This window comes from Drosophila erecta, unplaced genomic scaffold (assembly GCF_003286155.1).
Source record: "Drosophila erecta strain 14021-0224.00,06,07 unplaced genomic scaffold, DereRS2 tig00000055-arrow-pilon, whole genome shotgun sequence".
Taxonomy (NCBI): Eukaryota; Metazoa; Arthropoda; class Insecta; order Diptera; family Drosophilidae; genus Drosophila; species Drosophila erecta.
Genome location: NW_020825200.1, coordinates 13,087,695 through 13,108,889, shown reverse-complemented (window position 1 = coordinate 13,108,889; position 21,195 = coordinate 13,087,695). Strand labels below are relative to the sequence as shown.

General features: G+C 42.0%; 2 protein-coding genes across 2 annotated transcripts in view; one reads left to right on the top strand and one right to left on the bottom strand.

Annotated features, from left to right (window-relative positions):
- The window catches only part of LOC6542408 (protein nubbin), a 33,921-nt gene that overhangs the window by 1,696 nt on the left and 11,030 nt on the right, over window positions 1-21,195 (top strand). The window contains exon 2 of the mRNA XM_015159446.2: window positions 17,943-18,512. Coding sequence (XP_015014932.1) covers window positions 17,943-18,512 — 570 coding nt within the window. The remainder of the gene's footprint in view (window positions 1-17,942; window positions 18,513-21,195) is intronic.
- On the bottom strand, window positions 15,031-15,800 carry LOC6541318 (THO complex subunit 4). Its single transcript, XM_001969686.2, has one exon. The coding sequence runs from the start codon at window positions 15,697-15,699 to the stop codon at window positions 15,031-15,033; it is 669 nt and encodes a 222-aa protein (XP_001969722.1). The 5' UTR covers window positions 15,700-15,800.

Genomic DNA, 21,195 nt, shown 5'->3' with positions numbered 1-21,195 from the left:
TGCTGGAATTATGTAAAACAGCAAAAAGCCTTTAGGGTAATGTGCTCTCATTAATTAGGCAATCAGACTGAATTTATTAACATGTGCCCATTTTATGAGTAGGAAACGTATGACAAAACCCAATTGGAACAGTAACTTTTGTTTCAATCAAAAGTGTTTTTAAATGGAATAAATTGTATTATCAGATAGGGAAGATAATGTTCGTATGATTTGCAGAGCCACAGCCGTATTTGTAGACCTCTTTTCCTGCTCTGCCCGGTGCCATTGAATATGAAAATCATTTATAACTGGCCATAAAAGTGTTATAATCACGTCAGAGGTGTCAAAAACCAGCCCCTCCGCCCCCTGCGGGCCAACCCACCGCCTAGACATCTAACAAATTGCCAGCCCCTGTAAGCACGTGGATAATTGATGACCGGAGCCACAGTCAAGCCTCCGTGGAAAGGCCGTCGTACCATCTCCTCCCCGTTTGGCATTTTAGCATAATTTCAAGTGCCCTCGAAGTGATCCCAAAGTGCTTTGTGTCTATCCCATAATTATGCCATTTGTACAACCGTTTGGTTGGAGCCTTTGAGCCGCGTGGAGACGGCAACATCAAACTAATTTGAATATAATTTCATAGAAAATTAACCACTTCGCTTGCCGTTCTCAGTTATTTATTGCCTAATCCTTGTGGTTTGTGCTTTGAAGAACTCGTGCCCCGGCTTGTCTTTTATGCAAATTCTTTTTTAATAACCCCAACGGCCGGCAATTCTTCAGGCAGCCCGCGCAGCGTCTTTTGTTCACCTCACCTTGATTGCAGTCTGTCAGCTATTGTCTGGATCGCCTTTTTTCGGTTTCATTCAGCGGCCTTTGATGGCTTTTGATTCTTATTGAAAGTGATAAATGGAGATGAGTTCGTGTCCGGGGCGAGTGCAGTAGCAATTTGAACTCATCAGGCTGCAGGCAGTTGACTGATAGCTCTGATTGCTACCTGAAAAGCTCACAAAGGAAGTTGCAGCTGGGGATCATGTAACGCTAAAAAGCTGGGATTATTCAAAATATTCATATTCAAGGGACCATCTGGCTTTATGATGAATTTCTCACTGAACCTGCATTGATTGGAATAATTGTTTTACTTAAAACAACCTATTTGTTAAGCCTAAAAGTTGTACCTGTAATTACTGAGCATTTTATTTACCTTGTCTCGAATCAGTTCATTTTAATGCCGTAAAGCCATTATAATAATTTGAATTTCATTATCAGAAACGAATTTTTTGGACTTAGTGTATTATTTAAGCGCCACTATTCCCTAAGTCATATGTATGCTCAAGATTAGTGAAGTGTGTATTTAAATTGATAACTTTAAACTCCATGAGCATGCATAATTTTAAACTGATACTATCAATAAGGCTATAAGCGATCACGCTGTGAACTGAGCTGATGATTTATTAATTTTATTAAAATAGACCCGGCGACCGCCTATCAGAATCATCAATCAAATGTAATTTATGGCTGATTTCGCATACAGAAAGCTTTTCAAAAGCGAAGTAGACAATTTTGATAAGCTGGCTGGGGCATTAAAGTTCAATTCGTTATCCCATTAGGCCATTAGGCTGCAAAACTATTACCGGCTAAATGCCCAGTTAGGCAGTTGAAGTTGCAAATTGCTGGGAGAAACGTTCTGTGGCTTCTTGGCCATCATTGCCATATAACCAAATCGCCGGCCAGAGCGATCATCAGCCATTTGGCCAAGTACAGCAGCCATTAAGCCCAGCAGATCTAGTGGATCCAAAGTGCTCCTCTAACTACTTAACTCGACTGCTCGAGCGAAAAAGAAACCGAAACCGAAACCTAAACCGAAACCGAAACCGCGAGAGCTGACAACTGTCAGAATTTAATGGCGGCTTCAATTTTTATAACCAAAGCACGACTACCGTCAAAAGTGAGGAGGGCTTGCACATCCACATCCACATCCACAACCACAGCCACAGCCACATCCATCGCAGGCTGAGTTTTGAGTTCGAGCCAAGTTAAAACAGATTACGCCAGCCAATCTGACGAGGGCTGAAGGAAATAAGAAATGCAAACGAGTTGCGGCTTCGTCCGAGGCTCGAATGCAGATTTCAGAGGCACGATATCGCTTTTGGAGGGGAGTTACTACTACGTACCGCTCTCGCGGTGAGTTGTATGTGTGCAGCATGCAATATCAGTTCCCACAGTCGCCGCAGCGGTTGCTCTTTGGCAACGCCTTCGAAAACTGATGACGTTGTAAGGCAGCCGCAGCCTCCTCCAGCCTCCTCCAGCCCATCCCCAATCCCCCAATCTCCCACTGCACTCCTCCTACTCCTTTGGCTGATGACTCGCAGACCTCGACATGCATATGAGCTGATGGGCTCGATATGGGTGCGTGAGTCACGGACTAGGAGGAAATTAGTTGAGGCATCTCGAAAAAGCGGTGCTAGGAGCAGCTATATGGTTTGGATCCGCGCAAAATGTGACCAAGTTACTTATTAATGCATGTAGTAGTGTGCCCAAGAACTGTGTAAAGCACAGTGTGACCATGTGCTCAACCCATTTTACGTATCTCTGCCATTGAAAAGATAAAAAGCAGTTGGGAATGCGTAAAAACACTTTAAAATACTAAGCGTTCGTTCAGATTTCCATTACCCCATAACCGTTTACTAATTTCATTCAATTGACTGTTGCACCTGCTTAAGCCCGGCTGAATCGCAATATGCTTCGGTCACGCTCACATCCCCAAGCTCTGTGTTTTGGACCACAACCATAACCATCACCATCACCATCATCATCCACGCTCGTCTTCTTCGTCGTCGTCGTCGCTTATCTGGCAAAATTTGATCAACGTTTTCGCAATTCGGGAGCTCCGCCCCGAAGGTATTTCCATAAATATTCCTTGGCCCCGGCTTCAGCATTTTGCCTGGCTTTTGCTGCATTTGCTGCTTTTGCTTCACTTTTGACTGCTCAGGTTTTGCTTTTTACTTTTATTAGTTGGCCAGTTGTCTGTGCTGGCCAAAAGGCTGTTGTTGTTGCCGCTGCTACAAATAAATTAAAATTATGCATGCTTAGGCATTGGGCCATGGGAATTTGTTTTGTGGGAAAGCCTCTTTTGTCTTTGGGTTCACGTCGAATTTTGTGTTTTTCGTCTTTTTGGGCAGCGTCTTTTTGGGCTGAACTTAAACAAATATGTTTCGATGGGTGCAGATAATAATTTTTTGCACCGAAATTTATGTGTGTGTGAGCCTATTGCTTTTGGCCATACGTATGTATGGTTATGTCAATGGGTGGGCATTACAATACCCAATTATGGTAATTGTGGGTTAAGCCAGCTTAGCAAGATTTTCATTGCTCTCCCTAGGCTAAGATTTTAAGTACATAGCTTACCATGTAACTTCTCAGGAAGGTGTTACTTACCAGGTAATAACACTCAATTAAACTCGGTTTTAAAATTAATGGAATATATAGCCTGTATCTGCTCATATTGAATATGTTTTGAAATGGTTTTTCCTATGCAACTCTGAGCACGAACGTACCCTCTTTGCTTGGCATTTAAAAATTTCAATAAAATTGCATTCTATTCCGTTCAAACAGAATCGCAAGCTGTTCTGGCACGTTCGGGTAGTTAACTGAGTTTGATTGCTGGCCAATGGCCAGTGTCCGGTGCAACTGAGCAGAGCCAAACTGAAAGCAACCCCAAGCTAAAGGGCAGAACGGAGTGGCTCTTCAATATGTTTACCATAAAAAATGGTAAATTTGTGCTACGTTCTGTTTGAATTGAGCAATGCAGCCGGAGAAGCCTGCATCCTGGCGCCTTCTTCAGAACGCAGGCGGCTGAATTTCCAGCGAACTGAGCGCATCGTAACTCATACGCCTCGTGGGCCTCGCAGTCGGCGATTTAATTTGCACCGCCGCAGACTTCACCTCCAATTAGCCATAATAAAGTTGAGACGTGATATTTTATTTCGCTTTTGTGGCCGCGTGGAAATTTGCCTACGTTTTGCCGTTCAGCGGGGGACGGCTGCTCATAAAAATCCATCGACGACTCTTTCCGCAGAAAACCCCTACAAAACAAAAAAATGAAATGAAAAAAAGGGCAGCTGGTCAAATTATATGCATAAATAATAATTTCAAAGAGCCAGGGACAAAGGAATAAGAACTATAAATTTGTTTCATTTTCGAGTGTGGAACGTGAGCTTTTTGGTTTTTGGCCAGAAAGGATATCTTTGAGGGAGGAGGACTGGGGGAGCTCCCTGCTCACTCAATGTTCGAACTGCGAAACCCTATCATTAGCATTTCCGCTTTTTATTATTGCTCAGCATATGTATAAGCCATTCGGGCCATGTGAGAGTACCAGATGATCATACTTAATCATAATTTAAAGTCTTCGGGTCTCCGAGGATCTGCGGATTCAAATTGCTCGAGAATCTCGCCTGGCTTGTCATATGAAAATTGCAGACCCATTAAAGGGAGTCGCGGATCCCGCGGGTCAGCGGATATGTTGTTCTCTGAAAATGTGCTCAAATTATCCCCGAGTCTTGCCAGAAAAGGGTGAAAGAGTTTTGGGTCAAATTGTTGCCGGTGCAACAGTGGTTGGGGCATTATAATTGGGGCCATTTACATTTTGCTTACACCGATCTAAAAGGATTATGAAATTATGATTAAAATTATAAGGACTTTAATTCCCACTCAATTTTAATGGTGAAGTAAGCGATATTGGGCCTGTTTTCATTTGCTGTTTTGTTGAACTGAATTCTAAAATTAATTATAAATATTATTTTTTCAAAGCCATTTTCCCCAGGAAAATAAGTATACGAACCACTGTTCTTCGCTGTGCCAAAAATTAATTGACTTTACCCAAAGATCTCGACAACATTTCGTAGGCAAATTAGCTTTGTGTTAGCTGGACGGAGTTTCCTGGGAACACAATTAACCAAGTTCCTTTCGGCCGGGGGGCGTTAGACGGCAACCTCTTTTACAGTTAGCCGGCAAATTGAGTTTCGAGCTGGGCCAGAAAGGAACAAGAATCCCAGTGAATCGAATCCTAAACAGGACCTACCTGCGTTGGCAGAGCGAAATACAAAACAATTTGCCCGATACGGTAAGATTAATGGTCGCCACAAGGAGCTGGGTCTTCGGTAGCGATTGCTTAGACAGTTCCCGGTATTAATTTTGAATTCATAATTCAGGAAATCGCATTCAGGGAGCCAAACACTCCCCTGGCGGCAAAGTCCTTTCAAATCGCTCAAGACTGACCTTCAGAGTCTTTAGTCTTTTAGTCTTTAGCCTGCTGAAGAGGCGCCGAAGAGGAGTCTTCCATCTTCAATCTTCAGTCTTCAGTCTCCGCTTTCCGATCTCCAGTCTACTATTCACTCTCCCCATGACGCCGACTTTTATGGACCCCAGTTTAACGCCAGTCTTTTCACCCCTCCCGGTGCAAAAGTTGTGCTCAACTGACGCTCTTGCGGTTATAAAATTGTGCCAACATTTTTATTACTTTTCAACACATTTTCAAGTTGACGTTCGAGTCAGTTTTCGGTTTCGTTTCAGTTAAGTGATTTGACCACACTTTGTATGGAAAGGGAGCGCCAGTTGCACGGTTTTCCGACTTTTGATTTAATTTATCAATGGTCCAAAGTGCGGCCACTAAAGGCGAGCATTTGTTTTGTCATCTAGGAGGAAATAGTATCTTTTATTATTTCTGAGTAAACTCAAAAGTAACACAAAAGTGTTAAAATTAAATGTTTGGCGAATAAGAGCAAAGCATCAGCTAAATTTAAACATATCAAAAACGTTGCTTAAATTTAGTATTTTTATAATAACTTATTCTGTTATTTTCGGGATACAAATTTCGATCATACTGCGCGAAAGCCATTTTTCTTGGTGCTCGGCAACAACGCATGGGAATTGAATGGAATGAATGGGAAAATGAGGCGCAGCCAAAGGAGCGTACAATGTGCAACGAGACCGCAGGTTGGACCTGTGCCCGACTGCATCCCGATCTGCAACTTGCCGCAGTCCCTTCTCCCTTCCCCAGCCTTCCAAGCGAACCTGAACCGATCATCCATCCATTGCCAAAGTCATGGGAACTTTTTGTTGCTTGCGCCTTTCGTACGTTTCATTTAATTTGCATGGATCGTGCGGACGTCGTACGTAAGACTGACGACTTGGAATTGCCGCAGTGCCTCCCCCTTGGAACCCTTTGGATCCCTTTGGGTCCGCTCGGATCCCCGCCCCACCCCCCACCCCTGCTTATGCGGCTACTTTGTGAGTTGTTGCTGCTGTGCCTGCGAAAGAAGGACGCGAGTCATCATCATAATCAACTGCCATGGCGGCTGCTGCTGCTGCAGCTCTGAAAGCCTATCATTATGATTATGACGAATATTACTTTTGTATATAACTTTTACGCTGAGCCAAAAGAGATCCACTCCCTACATAGCAACAGGTGCATTCAAGATAATAGCAACCAAGGATGTGAATATTAAATATACATTATCCTTTTTTACGATTTTTTTTTATTTCCACCTATTTGTTTCATTTTTCGCCAAAGGATATGCTAACGAAATATAATAAAACTCAGACATCAGCGGGAATTTTTATAAAAATTTTTACCAGATTTTTTAGTTGCTACATTAGTAGATCTGGATCTTATTTTATAAAATTACAACCAACAAAAGATCCAAAAAGAAATTGTAGCACTTGCCATTTAATTTTATATTTGGTGCGGATTAACCATGCATCTGGGTGCTATTATGTTGACCTCAGCTGTGGGTGCATGCACACGAGCAACATGTTGCTGCAGATTCTTTTTGCATGTTGCTGTGATTGGTTTTAATTCAAGCCGAAAGAGTCGGGCAGGTTCGGGCCACGGCCACTCAGCTCTTTTTGGCCGGGATCGTCCAACAGAAGCGACCTCTTGGCCACAATGGAGATGGAGGGCGTGCTGCAGCAGCCGTGGCAGCAACTCGCAACATCGGCCGATGCATATCTGAAATTAGTTTTGGTAAACTCTTGGATTCGTTCCCTTTTCCATATTTTCTATATACATATATGTATGTAAGTTCATATATACTATGCCATATTGCCCCCGCCTGTCTGCTGGACTAATTAGCTCCCTTGGCTGCTTGGCTGCTTGGCTGCTTGGCCGCCTGGCTGCCTGGCTCCTTGTGTGATCACTGAACCGGCATCATAAACATTTACAATGACACCAACGACTTTATAAAGTCGTAATTGTTATTTAACACTTTGGCAGGCGCCGCCGCTAGATGTCGCTGCAACTGCCGGCAATTGTCTGTCACGAGATCGCTTCATTGTGGACTTCGCTGACTTGGCCGGTGAATCACTGTGGTGGCCTGGTCGACGCGTCGGCAAAACTTGTCCAATTCACGACACCCGCTTTTGTGCGGCTATAAAAAGTTATTAACTGTTTCGCTTTTTTTTGCACCTCAATTGCAACCGTAGACAAGCGGCAGACAAGCTCCGTAAAGAAGTCAAACAAGTTAAAAATAGTCTTGAATAGAAGAATTGGTTGTTTTGGCTTTCGGATAATAGAAACTTTCCGTAGGTGTTTGTCCTCTGCTAAACGGTAAGTAACCATAACATTTTTGTGTTCAAGAAGAATACGAATTTTGTGTTGGATCTTTACAGCTTTATTTGTATTTAGATGAATGTTCTAGGTCAGTTGTTGTTCCTTTTAAATGCAGTCTTTATATTTGCGGTAATTGCTCTTTAATAATCCATCGAATGGTTAGTAAATGTTGTAGTGAATCATTATTATTTCCAAGAAGACTTTTTTACACCCCTAGAAATTCGAATCAGAAGAATCTTCAATCTGTTTCGGGAATTTCTTTATCCCAATTGGAGTAGAACTCACCCCTAAATGTGATGCATCTACTCGACGCTAGATGGCTTTTTGGCAATGCCATAACCTTTATCTTGAAATGTCTTTTTAAAAATTTGAAAAAATATTTTTCCTAGGAAAAACTCCAACTTCTGGATAACTGCACTTGTCTTCAGACTTCCCCCTCCTCATCCACCTCCATGCAATGTTCAAAAAGCAAAACTAATTACAATTGGCAGGCAATTGTGTCAGTTTCCTGGCAGCAGCGACTACAACTCACTCAGTGGCCCAGCCAGTCAAGTCGAGTCACCAAGAGCAATTAGTTAAGCCAAAAGAACCCAGAGCCGCGGCTGAAAAGAAGGAGCAACTAGCGAATTGTGAACTATAATTAAACATTTGCTAATTACCCCCGCTGAAGTGCGGCCCCTGGTCGACGTGGGACGAAGGGGTGCCGCCTTTAAGAAGCAATAAGGGCAATATAAATGCAAGTTGCAGCTCGATATAGAGTGACAAAAACAAAGAGAAAAACTCGCGAAAATATGGATATGCAAATGCATAGTATAGTAAACTTGAATATAATATGCAAAAACTAAAACTTTTGGTCAATAATTTCAAAGAAGTATTTTTTAATGAAGAGCTTGTTTTTACAAACATACAAGTACATATAAAACATTTCAATTTTAATTGGTAACCAAAGAGGATTTAAATTTAAAAATATATATAAAATGTTCTTACAGTGTATTTTGGCCCACTGGTGTCTGGTGGCACCCCCCGGGGTCAGCTAATTGAACGCTTTTGGCCCGATTGCAGTTGAGAACTCCATTTCGCGTTCACAGCTGGAGAAGGAGAAATATGGCATTGAATAGATGGATTTCAGCTGATTTATAGGGAAATTTGCATATGCCACAGTGCTGGCAAGCAATTGCTTGCTCCAGCTATGATTACTCCCCTCTGCTCCTTATTTCCGCGCCCATGAATCCGCGTTCGTTGTTTCAGTCTTTCGATTCGCAGACGTTCTGGCCTGTTTGAGCACTTAAGTGGTTTGTCTCCCACTGTCCCCCCTGCTTACTTTATCTGGCATTACTCCTCTATGAGCATGCGTTAATTGAACTTTTGCCGAGACAAACTGTTATGCGCCTGCAGACATACACATAGGAGTGCATATGCTGAATCGACATCGCCGCTTTTTCCAAGACCAAGTCTCAATTACAAAGCTCGGTTCAGTTTGGCTCAGTTATGAAGGCAGCAGAAACAGCAACAAATATTTGCGTATCTTTTGTTGTTTTTTCGGTCTGTTGTGCAACTAATTAGTGCGCAATGCATTGCACCTGTTGCTAGCTGAAGTACCCTGGGTTTTTGTGGGGGTATCAGGCTATCTGATGGAGTTGGATTGCCAAATGCATAATTTAATAATCATTATTAATAACATCTTAATAATTGTTTTGAAAACATTTTGATAACATTGTAATATTTGTAAAAGTCTTCTTTACACTAGTTAACCCTTTCTAATGACCAGTAATGTAAGGCACTAAATTAATTCCTGGTCTGAAAATTGGTTGGCCAATTAGGGTATTTAATCTGCGGATAATCCTTGCTCACTTCTGGTGCTCTTTTCGTGTTCCCTGCGATATTTTGCACCCAGGGAATGTATTTTGCATGCGATCGCCGCTTAGATGCCGTCGCTGATAATTATTTGTTGCTGTTCTGGCTGCAAGCTCGCTTGTTTTTGTAGCAATTTGCAGGGAAATATAATTTGTTGCCGTTGTTGTAGCACTTTTTTTCGTATTCTACCTACAATTAATTATATGTTAATCGCAGTGCATGCTAATTACCCATACCCCCATACCCCTCCCCGCCAACAACTCGTTGGTAATTTAACCCTGACTGCGAATATGCGTGTGTTCTACAGCGAAAATGCACTTGTTGCTGCCACTGTTCATTCAATTGAAAAATTACAACTTTGGCTTATTTGCGTACATTTCGTGTTTTGATTGTTGCGGCCATTTCAAAACAATTTTCCCCATCATACGGGATAACTGTAGTGCGGCCGCGTATTAATTGCTAATCTTGACCACTAGTGATCGTAAGTTTGAGGGTGCTAATTAAAATGCTACATATCACATGACCTAACCAAACTAACAATTTATAAAATACACTTCTTCTGTAAGTAGTTATGTAACTGAAATAGTTTTCATTTGCTGAATTCAAAAAGAGCTGACGTTTTAAGCAATAAAACCCAGTGATGATCCTTCTAGTTTACCCTTCAGTGACATCTCTATACTTTTTCAAACAATTTCAATGTCAATTTGTTTTTAATCAAAGCTTAGAGACAGCCTGGGATTTGTTCAGCAGATCGGCCTGTCCAAGTGAATGTCAACTAAAGTTAAGAAATTTTTTTATTGTAGCTCGTTTAACGCTGTCAGCAGATCAGCAAATGGTGCCAGGGGCCTCGAAACGGACTTGTTTAGCGGCTTTTGTTTCAAGCCGAGCAAATTTTTTGCCTTTACCCCCCTCTGGAGTCTTTTTCGCTGCCGCTTTTGATTTCCTTAACTTTAGTTGCCGATTTCGCATTATTATGAATGGATTGGCTGGATGGATTGGCTGGATGGACGGATGGATTGGCTAACTGAGACGAGATGGGAAGACAGCCCAAGAAATCATCATAACAAGACAAGAACAGAGCCGAGATTTCTGATCCTTGGCTTTGATCTTCAGCTGCCACATTTCAGCAGCGGCAAAGTTGAAAGCATTTTTCAATGATTTTTCGCTTTGTTTTTGCCTTTTTGCCTTATTGTCTTGTTTTTTTAGTCGGCTTGACTGTGGCACGCATCCCCAGTAAAACTGTAAAGCTAATTAGGGAGTTCTGCTGCCACAGCCAGTTAAAAAATTTATGAAGTGCAACGAGTTTCTTTCTTTTTTTTGAATAAAGATATGGTAATTCGCGGCATATGGAGAGGGCAGAAAATATTGCGTGCTTAGCGGGCGAAAAAAAGTGCGAAAAACCAAAGCAACTAACAAAGCGAAATGGAAATACTTGAAATTTATTTAGATAGCTTGAAGCAAGGCGATTGTAATGAAATTCAAATAGTTTGCCGCCTTACTTCGATTTTGAAAAGTGCGCAAAAAATAATGAGTTTGGTTTTTGCAAATTGGAAATTACAGAAACTCATGTACACCAATGCACATTCACATACAAATGCACGAGCCAAGTAAATTGCAATAATTGTACTAATTGTTATTGCAATTATTGCTGGCAATTACCATGACTAATGTGGGGCAAAATGTTTGTGCATATTGCGCGTACAAAGACAGCCAGCTGACTTTTAGACAGTTGAATGCTCTAAGAGCCTGAATCAAGTTAATCAACGTACTCTCAAAGATAAAACAAAAAAAGGAATTGGTAACTTGATTTATTTTGACATCCATCGACGATCAATTTGCTGATTTCCGAACCCAGTATATTAGCCATTTCTTTGGCGGCCAGCACACCTGCATTTCCCTTTCATACCCGACAATTGCCCATCGTTTGATTTATGTACATGTGCACTTCCGTGTTCCCCATTTCCCAATTGCAGCATTGACCGACTGCCCCAGACAATCAAATAAATTCATTCGCTCAATATCCGTTCGGGCAGGAAAAAATGGGAACCAAAAACATCAAAAAGATGGGAATCATCTTGGAGGAAGGGTATCCTTCCTGCATCATTATTCTGCCCCGAAATACAATTAAATTTCGTTTAATTTGTGGATGGCACAGCAAGTGCCGCGAGCAGACTATTGAAGGAAAATCTATTGCAAAAAAAAAGATCAAAATAAAATAACACAAAATCAGAAGAAAACTCCCCCAAGACAGGCGACTTGTTTACATTCCCACGTCCCAGAACGCACCTTGCTGCATATTCAAAGAGGAGAAATAATAAATAATAATGAGTGCCCATCAATAGGATAATGCGAAATGAGTTTCGGATCCTTTCGTCCTTCGTACTCCTTAGAGCAATATCCGTTCAAGTGGAAGGCAATGCAGTGAAAGTCGTCCTTGCGTCCCAACTACCTGGCTTTGCAATTTTCCACGCACTCGCAGGTGAGATTGCCTCATCCCATGGATCCCACGAAATGTTCCCAGACTTCTTAGGGTTGTTTTCCAGCTCAATCTTATGCAAAATCACCTTAAGGGAAAATTTGCATGGGAAAGTGTTTGTGAGGGTTCCTAAATGGGACATCTTTCAAGGGTATTCTTCTACGGATTTACTCATAAGCAGGAAAGTGCCATTTCATGCAGACAGGTTGATATGATCCGTGTGTATAGTTAAGTAAATAAATGCTCTGAGGAAAACGTTTATACAATATTAAGCATGACTCGTTATACTAATTTAAATAATTTTTTAATATTAAAGGTAGCCTTTTTAATTTGCAAAGGGGAGGTCAATTTGGTTAATTACTACTGCCAACGTTATGAATCATAATTTCCGTTCACTGAAATCACAGCCACTCCCCTCTCGACAAACCCATAATTATTCACTTAACACTATCTAACCTAAGCATATAAATAATCAAGTTTTTGCTTTGAAAAGAAAGAATTGCAGGAAAATGGAAACGTAAATTTAATTTTCCCGTTCATGTTGCAGGGCTCATTAATTTCGCTTGTTAACATTTTAAGCCAACAAATTTTTTTGTCGGCGCAGAGCCAGACGAAAATCATTTTCCAAGCTGAAAAACATCTGTTGAGGCATTTGCATGGCTTTCACTTTTGTGTGTGTTTGCCCATGCCATTGGCAATGGAAAATGTGGAAATTTGTCGCAAATTACTTTCACTGCTGTATCGTATTACAAGAGGAAGTCAGCGGCGACAGCTCGAATTTGAATTGAATGCCAGCAACGCCGAAATCCTTTCGCAGGACATGCAGGGGGTGTCCCCAAGCGAAAAGGGGGAAATTTTGTGAAAATGTTTGCATGTCAAATTTAATTTCCAAACAAATACAGCGACAGCAGCTGCGACCCGCAGTGGCCGCAATCCTTTGGCCCAAAAGTGAAAGGACCTCGACGCAGGATATTCGATCGACGGCGATATGCGTGTGCCGTACCAAACCGAACCAAACCGAACCGCCTTTAATGATGATAAATGCGATGCCCTTGCCATTGGAAGCTGCAAGTTCCGCCACATTGAGCTGCGACGACAAAACAATCTCAGTTTTCAGCAAATACCAGCTCGACTCACTCGAAACAGTTTTAGAGCGGGTTCCTCGTCCTCGTCCCCGTCCTCTAACCCTTGCAGGAATCCCAGGATTGGGTTACACAACGGGCACAATAACAAACAAGGCGCGCATGCGCAGCACGCTTGGGCAAAGGACTCGAGCGAAAGGCGCATCCTTTTGCTCCGCACGCGCTGATTTCGATTTTCATTTTTCGTGATGAGCACAATGATATCTCCGCCGATACATGGCCCCCATTCCAGTTTTCATTATACCAAACACTTTTTTATTGGCCCTCGGCAGTTTCATAACTTTGTTTTTTGCTTATCATTCACTTTCATGCAAAATAGGGTTGAAAATGCATGTGTATATAGTTTTATGATTTTTTTGTCTTTGATTTTAGAGCCATGCCCACATTTGATGTGAGCCCCTTTTCCACCCCTTTTTTGCGCCATGAGCAGCTGCCATTAAAATTCCCATTTACTTTGCGCGCTCAAAATTTCTGTAAAAAACAGCAAGTAATTGCCCGAAAAAATGCCAGGGTGCGAAAAAAATGAAAATCGAATCCGCTTAAGTGACATTTAACCTCTTGAAAGTACTTTTGCTACAAATTCTGCACAATCTCGTAACGTATTTTTTGAATTCTCAATAGAAAGGATTTTATTGCCGCCAGCATCAAATGGAGTGTTTTCTTGGGAAACATCGATTTTAAATTGCCAAAAAAAATAAATAAAACCCATTAAAATAATGCGAAAATATTGCGGGCTTCGTGGCAGCGTGGGAATGGGTAAAAACATATATTTTATTATTTTTGAAATACTCCTTTATTTTCGAACAGTTTTTCGATGGATAAACGCTGCAGCTAAGCCATTGAAAATGAAATCAATTTTCTTTTGCACTAACACTTCTTCAAAAATATTTTGCACATGCTTTAATCAATTAAATTTCAATTAAACTGCAGTGCATAAGTGATTTCTCAAACATATCAACCTTAGCCTATAATTTTAGCCGGCAGCAATTGAAAAATCCTCTGCAATTACGGACTTGCAACACATTTTCACTTCATTTGCAGCGCTGCTTTGGCAAATTTAAATGCAATACAAATACAAATTAAATTAAATATATGCATTTAATATGAACTTACGCAATTTAGGAGCATTTATTTTTTGCGCCCCGCTGATGTTTGCTTTTTTAATGCGCGTCGTGGGCCAAATAACTGCAATTACAAAACGCAAAAGCGCAGAAGACCGCGTGCGCGAAAGAGAGGCAAGACTCGCGCGTCTCGAGCGGCTGCACATGCAAAGTGCGGCAGCGAGAAAGAGACGGACAGTAAGAGTGAGAGGGGGCCTCCACAGGTGCCTGGCACGAAATTTATGCAAACAAGCAGCGAAGTGTAGAAAGGCGTGTAAAAGCGGGGGCGTCAAAAGCGAGGGACGGCGGTACGAACGCACCTCTAAGCGCTAATTGTGCTCAGTGTATGCAAAAAAAGATTGATAGGTAGATAGTTGCGTGCCAACTGCGCATTAACCAGAGCGCGCCGTTATTTAAATGCGAGCGAAGCTCCTACGAATTGCTGCCAGTGTACTTTATGTGCTTACATGCATTGGGCGTGCTCCAAAACCAAAAGAGAAACGTATAGCATATGACAACATAGAGATCATATAGTAAAGCATACTAAACATAATTTAAATTAATTTAAAAGGGAAACATCATAAATGAGAAAATCAGTTGAACTGTTTGGCTTTTCAAACAATTCTTCAAGCAATTCTTTGAACTTGCTAAGAATAAATATAAAATTTATGAATACCATAGAAGGGCTATATTTATTATAGTTTGAACAATGTTACTCCATACAAATTTATAAAGATTCTTAAAAGCCAGCAATGCCACGATCCGTAGCAAGAGTGGTATTACTGGATAAAAACATTATTTCTGTATATATTTTTATGCAGAATGATTATGATTTCAAAGAATCTGCTTGAATGATTTAAATCGACATGTGGTCTAGGTGCGTTTGTAGTACCGCACCCCAGAAGTCCGATAGGTTCCTCGATGGGTCTTCGGCAAAATATGGGGAGAAGATTCGCGGCTCTCGCAGGTCGATGAATCCACTTGGATAGAGTTGCGCTCGAGAGGACGAGTCGAGAATGACAGTGTCCTGAAGAAACCCGGCTGGACAGGACGAGACTGGTAGTAATGATTCTGGACAGGACGCTTGCAGTTGCGTGTCTTTTGAATGAGATGTATTTTCAATCGGCGTCCGTCAACATGAACGCCGTGGAACTGCCTGATGATCATCATGGCATCAGCGCGATATCTACACATCAATTGAGCGGTGCCCAATGAGTTGCCATCGCGATCGTAGTGGACGAACCCCTTCTCCACCAGACCGTTTTCATTGAACAGCTCCATGATGTCGTCGTCATTCAGTGCGTAGTTCAAATTGCAAACCATCAGAAAAGTGTGTTTTTTTGGTGGCCTTAAAGCGTTTTCCCGATTGAACTTGGCCTTATGAATGTATCCAGTTCCGTTTCGGGGCCTTAGAATACCTTTCAATCCGCCTTTTGAGTTTGGTTTTCTCGTCGATCCTCTTTGAACTCCTTGCTTTTGAGCGCGGTGAACTTTGTTCAACTTGATGATGTCTTCCAGACTCATTTGCATTTTATCTAACATCTTAATGCAGTGAAATAGTGTGGTTTTTTTTTAAAGAAGAACAGAATCGATAGCTACCGGAAATTCTTTTTTTGTGATGACTGAACAAATCCTTGACTGACACCTCAGTTGCCTACTTAAATCTGAAATAATCACACATTTAAATCATCCTAAAAACAGTGAAAAACTTGAAAAGTTTTGCTTTGAGTAATTGGAAAGAGCACATGAAGATGGTCAGCAGGTTACCCACTGCGCTGTTTCTAAAATCCCTCCCGATATTATAATACTAAGGTTAGAAACCCTATAAAAAGTCGCAAAAGAAGAAGCAATAAATTCACGTTTCGCAGACACAAAAGAGCAAAAGTCGCAACAATAATCAGTTTGCGCATTGTGCCGCCGTTTTGTTTCGCTTGCTTTTGGTGCGTAGCCAATGATCACAATGGTGTAGTGATCATCATTTCCCGATTCTCCAGATTTGCCATTGTCTGGAATCGGGTTCTTCATCATTTTCCCGGCCAGTGTTACAGTTACACTTTGTGTGCCGAAATACGCAGCGGGTGTGTTGCAGTTGCCAGGGGACAAAAGCCAAATTGCACTTGGTTAGCTGAGCTGAAGGCATTGTCCTTTGCGCAATGTGCAGTTCCCACGACGATGGATCGTCCTCTGCTCCTGTTTGGCTGCGCCAGAGGGAATCCTTCTGGACCCCAGCAACACCTCCTTTGATTCCCGGGCTGCACCTGGCCTCCTGGCGGTGGAGGAAGCGAGATGGATGGCAGGTCTCTGCGGCGATAGCTCCTCAATTAAAATCCTTGGCTAGCTGACAGAAATTTATGACCGAGGAGGATCCTTTTCTCGGTGCTGCCACTTCCTCGTAATTGTGCAATTGAAATGCGCTGTCAAACGGTAAAAAATCTAATAATTCCAGTGTCTTTGTTTTCTTCTGCCTAATGCTGCAGTCGCCTAATTCGTTTGCAGTCGCAGTTATCCTTATTGAATCCTGTCGGCTTGGCCTCAGAAGTTTACCTTTTCCTAAGATATGCAGGTTGCGCAACAGGCGGAGATTTGTTTGCCCAAGCGAGAAATTGAAGTCCTGAAATATCGTCGCTCCTAAATACTCTGCGATAAAAAACGGGATGCCATTGAATACCTGGAAATGAAAGAGGATGGCGAAATGCACTAATTTCACTGTTGTGGGTTACTTAAGATTCATCTCTGTGGTAAGCCTCGTTTAAGGAGATTGCTAAATTCAAGATTAAAAGGTTTCAGATGGCATTGCATTCCCAAGTCTAATGACTAAGAGCCTAAGCTTATTCTACGATTTTCACTCAATCTTTATATTTGCCTTGTATAATCTTTGGAGAAATGCGTACATAAATGCAGTGTCCTACGGGTAACCTCCCCTGTTGAAGGTATCACACATTCCTGCACACTTAGGCTTTCCCTTTTAAGAGCCAACCCCCCTCCAAGAACTTTCACACTTGAACACTTGAAACCCATCCATGTGACTCATTTTTTAGTGGCATTCCTGAGCACAGAAATTACCCAGCAACAGGAACAGGACTCAACGGACACATGATGGCTATGTCCTGCCGTTATTTCGAGCATCAGTTACCCGGAGACATTTCAACGCCTTGCGATGAAAATATTTTTCATATTCCCCGCACTTTTTTGTTGGCCCACATGCGGAGTTGAGGCCATTCAGCCAATGAAATGTGCCCGGTTGGCTGCTTTTTTAAGAGCCCCCCTCCGGCTGTCCCCCACACCCCCCTCTCTGTACGCCAGAAGCCAGGGAAATATGACGTTATCAGCATAATGTCAGGAGTGTGCGTATTGGCCCATCAACCCTCGGGGGAAATATTAAAATGAAGTCAGCCCGCCCGTTTTTTATGTAAATCAACCCCTTTTTTATGGCCCACCAGAGAGAGCGAAGCTTATTCAAATGCCACTGGGGTTGGGTCATAAAAAGGGTTGCTGTGATTCCATAACCATAGGCTTATGTAAATGCCGAGGTCAACCCTTTCAAAGATAGCGATTTGTGCTTCTGATTGGCTCATCGGCAGTGATTTAAATATATATAACAAAATGGAGTCCATAGATTTAAAGGGGGCTTTTATGTAGTTACTGAAACTTAGTAAATATACATACGTGTATAGCTAGGCGAAAAACGAAAGCATTTTTGACAAAAACTACTGACTTAGCGAGCTAAAATCTCTGCAAATCCATTTAACATCCATATAACCATCCTCTACTGTCCCTCCTTGCAGTTGGCAACTTTAAATTCGAGCCAGGACAACAACTTGCCACGCCGCCGAATGAAGCTGTCCTAACGAGTTCCGAGGAGCACAAAGATGGAACTTTGACTGCTGTTGACACAAATATGCGCGATGTCAGCGCAAATCACAGCAGCTCCTTTCTTTCGTCCTCGCCCGCCTCCTCCACTCTGGTGTCCTGCCACTCCCCCTCGCCGCCGCCGCCGCCGCCGCCCCTTGCGGAGCAGGACGAGGGAACGAGGCGGATGCGGGACAAGAAGCTAACGCTCGAATTGAAGTTGCAATCGTGTGATGAATATGTTGAGCAGCCAAAGGATAAAGGAGCCGAACGGCTGCATCCAGCTCAGATTGCCAACGACAATGCTCCGTCGCCTCTGCATTTGAAAGTGGAGGAGCAGGATGAGCAAGAGGAGCAGGAGGAGCAGGGGGAGCAGGAGCAGGCGGAGGAAAAGGATACGGTCCTGGAACTGACCGGAGCAGCAGTTGCTCTTTATGGCCACTTGAACAATGCCAGCAAGGATGTGCGAGATTTAGAGCAGTGTCTGAAATTGCAGGACCCAAATGGTGAGTGGCGAAGAACTATTGCGATGGAAATTGAAGCTAAGAAGGTTTTCAAGAACTGCAGAGTGTAGGGATGTGGGAAAATCGTTTTATAAATTATTACAATCGTCTAAATGTCGCGTAGTATCTAATTACGTATAAGAAGTCCTACAATCCCAATCATTTATCTTCCATGCTAAAGTCGATAAGCCCCGCATTGCAAATACCTAGATATTTCAATGCTCCTTTTAACAGTCATTACCCTAAACAAATACCTTATTAGGCAACTGTCCTCTGCCCAAATCAGAGATAGAGGCATGCAAAAAGATATTCATTTTTTACCTTAAAACTCGTGGGAAACTTCCGCAATGTAGGACCCGAGGAAAAACTGACAAAGAATACCTCGATTTGTGTTTTTTCGAGAAAACGGCGCAAAATAAATCAAAACCGTTAGCAACCACAATCCGAGATCTAGGTAAACTCAAAGTAGTAAGGAAATGAAAGAACGCAATTAAGGAAACTCGCTATAAAACTGCCGAAAAAACGAAGCGAAGAAAGTTTCCTAACTACCCCTGAGTAAACAGAAGGAAACCCAAATTTTCATGCTAAAAATTGCATAAAAAAGCGGAAAAAAGTACACTTTTGGGGGTAGGTAAACAGCTCGCATATGCATATACATCTCAGGACTCCGCACTCACTACCTGAGGGTCCTGCCAATGTATGTCCTTACTTCTGGGGTGTCAAATGCCAGCAAAGTACCGTAGCATGTTCCTTACCATTTCCATTGTTTAGCCTTGCTCTATCGTATGTTTTTTAACGAATATTTCCTTATCGAGGTAGGCAGACAACGCAATTGATTTCTGTTCTTTTCTACCAAAAAAATAGCAGACCGAAATTTTCTGTGAGGACATAAATAAGAATCAAAGAATGTCATTGAATGTCATCCTCGACATCGATGATGCGGTGCTTCATCATGTTACCCAAAACAATGGCAAAGTCTGAATTGAAGTTGCCATCGGAGATATGTAAAAAACCTTAGGGGATTGCGAGGCTAAGTATCATGAATATTTTTGCGCCAAGAACGGACTGCAGCAGCTTTTCCTTTTCCCTCCTCATTTTCAGAGTAGCCCTCTTCAGACCAACCCCAAGTCATTTTGAGTTCGAATTTCCTATAATTTCAAGCAAAATTGTGAGCGGATTTTTGGAGATGCTAAGCTGCCGATTAGAACGAGGGACAAATTTAATTAACGCACACTCTCCCGCTGAACTGGGGTGGGATTTCCATTAAAATTTATATTTGCTGAAAGGGTGCAAAAATATTATCCACTAGGGCTGATGAATTTGAGAAACTTTGCACAAATGTTGCTGTACGATCTCCTTTCGTCTTGAATACCAATTTAATTTCATCTCCATCTTTTAAGATATATGCCTAAACTATAAAATGTTTTAGTGCTCGAAAAAAGTTGCTTTTTACCCCAAATTTAGTTTCCTTTTCCCATTAATCAATGCACTAAAATCTAAAATCAGGAAACCCACAAGAACATGCCCCCAAAAAGGGCGATCTCACTAAAATACAAACACATGCCAACGTGTTTGCTGGTCGAAAGAACTTTACGACTTCATTAGACATTTCACTTTTCATTATTTTCTCAAACAATTTACCAAGTACACTCCAAATGGCTACGAAAATTCCCTTTCCCTTCCATTTTCTTTTTAATATTTTCCGGCTGCCCCAATAAAAATGTTGTTTGCCACTCTCAACTCTTCTGGACTTTTTGCCTTTTTTATGATCTTTGCCTACATTGACTTAAGTAATTCTCGGCAACGTATTTCCTTTTACGATAGTCCGCAAGGACGCTCCGCAGCGCAAGGTGAGTGCGAAAGGGTGGGGTAGTGTAGCGCGAAAGAGAGAAAGATAGCGGGCGAGCCGACAAATAGTTCTGATATTTTTTATGGACACGCACAGTAGGCCACATTGGTGCAGCTAGAGTTCACGCAAATAAAAAAGTCAAACGATCAGTAAGTCAAAGGGAGCTGTAAATGAACTGATGGACTATATGATACCCTCGAGATATTCCTCTACTGACTAGAGATATCTTGAGAGGCAGTCGTGTAAAGCAAAATTTTAATTGCAGATACTTCGAAAGCCAATAAACTTTTAATATTTTTCCTTGTATATGTATGTTTACATCACTGTTCATTATAATAGTATTGATGAATTTTGAAACCCATGTATAACCCATATATTGAGATGGCCACATTCAGCCTAAACCACTCGAAAACACACTACAGGGCATTACAGAAATCCTTTTTTAACAGCTCTTCGCGAACGTGAGAGCGCGAATGACCAGTAGTCAAAGTGGTCCAATGGCTCTTGAGCTAATTAACATGTAGGGCCAGGATGCTGGCCAACAAACCGATTTTCCGACTGCCCGACTGACTTGAGCGACTGGCAACCTGGGATCTCAAACGTATCGAATGTTTTTTATGATTTACGTGGAAATCGAGCCAGCCTGCGTCGTAAAAAGATGGCTAGGAGCGCGAAATCCTTCAGAACCGAGGAAAACTAAACGGATCCTAGGTGGCTGTCATTGATGAAAGCGTTAAACGCTGTCAGGACCCGGTCACTGATTCCACTGATTTCGTGTCCTCTTCTTATCCCACACATTTATTTTCTTCCTACCTGTTTGTTATTTTCGACTTTTTA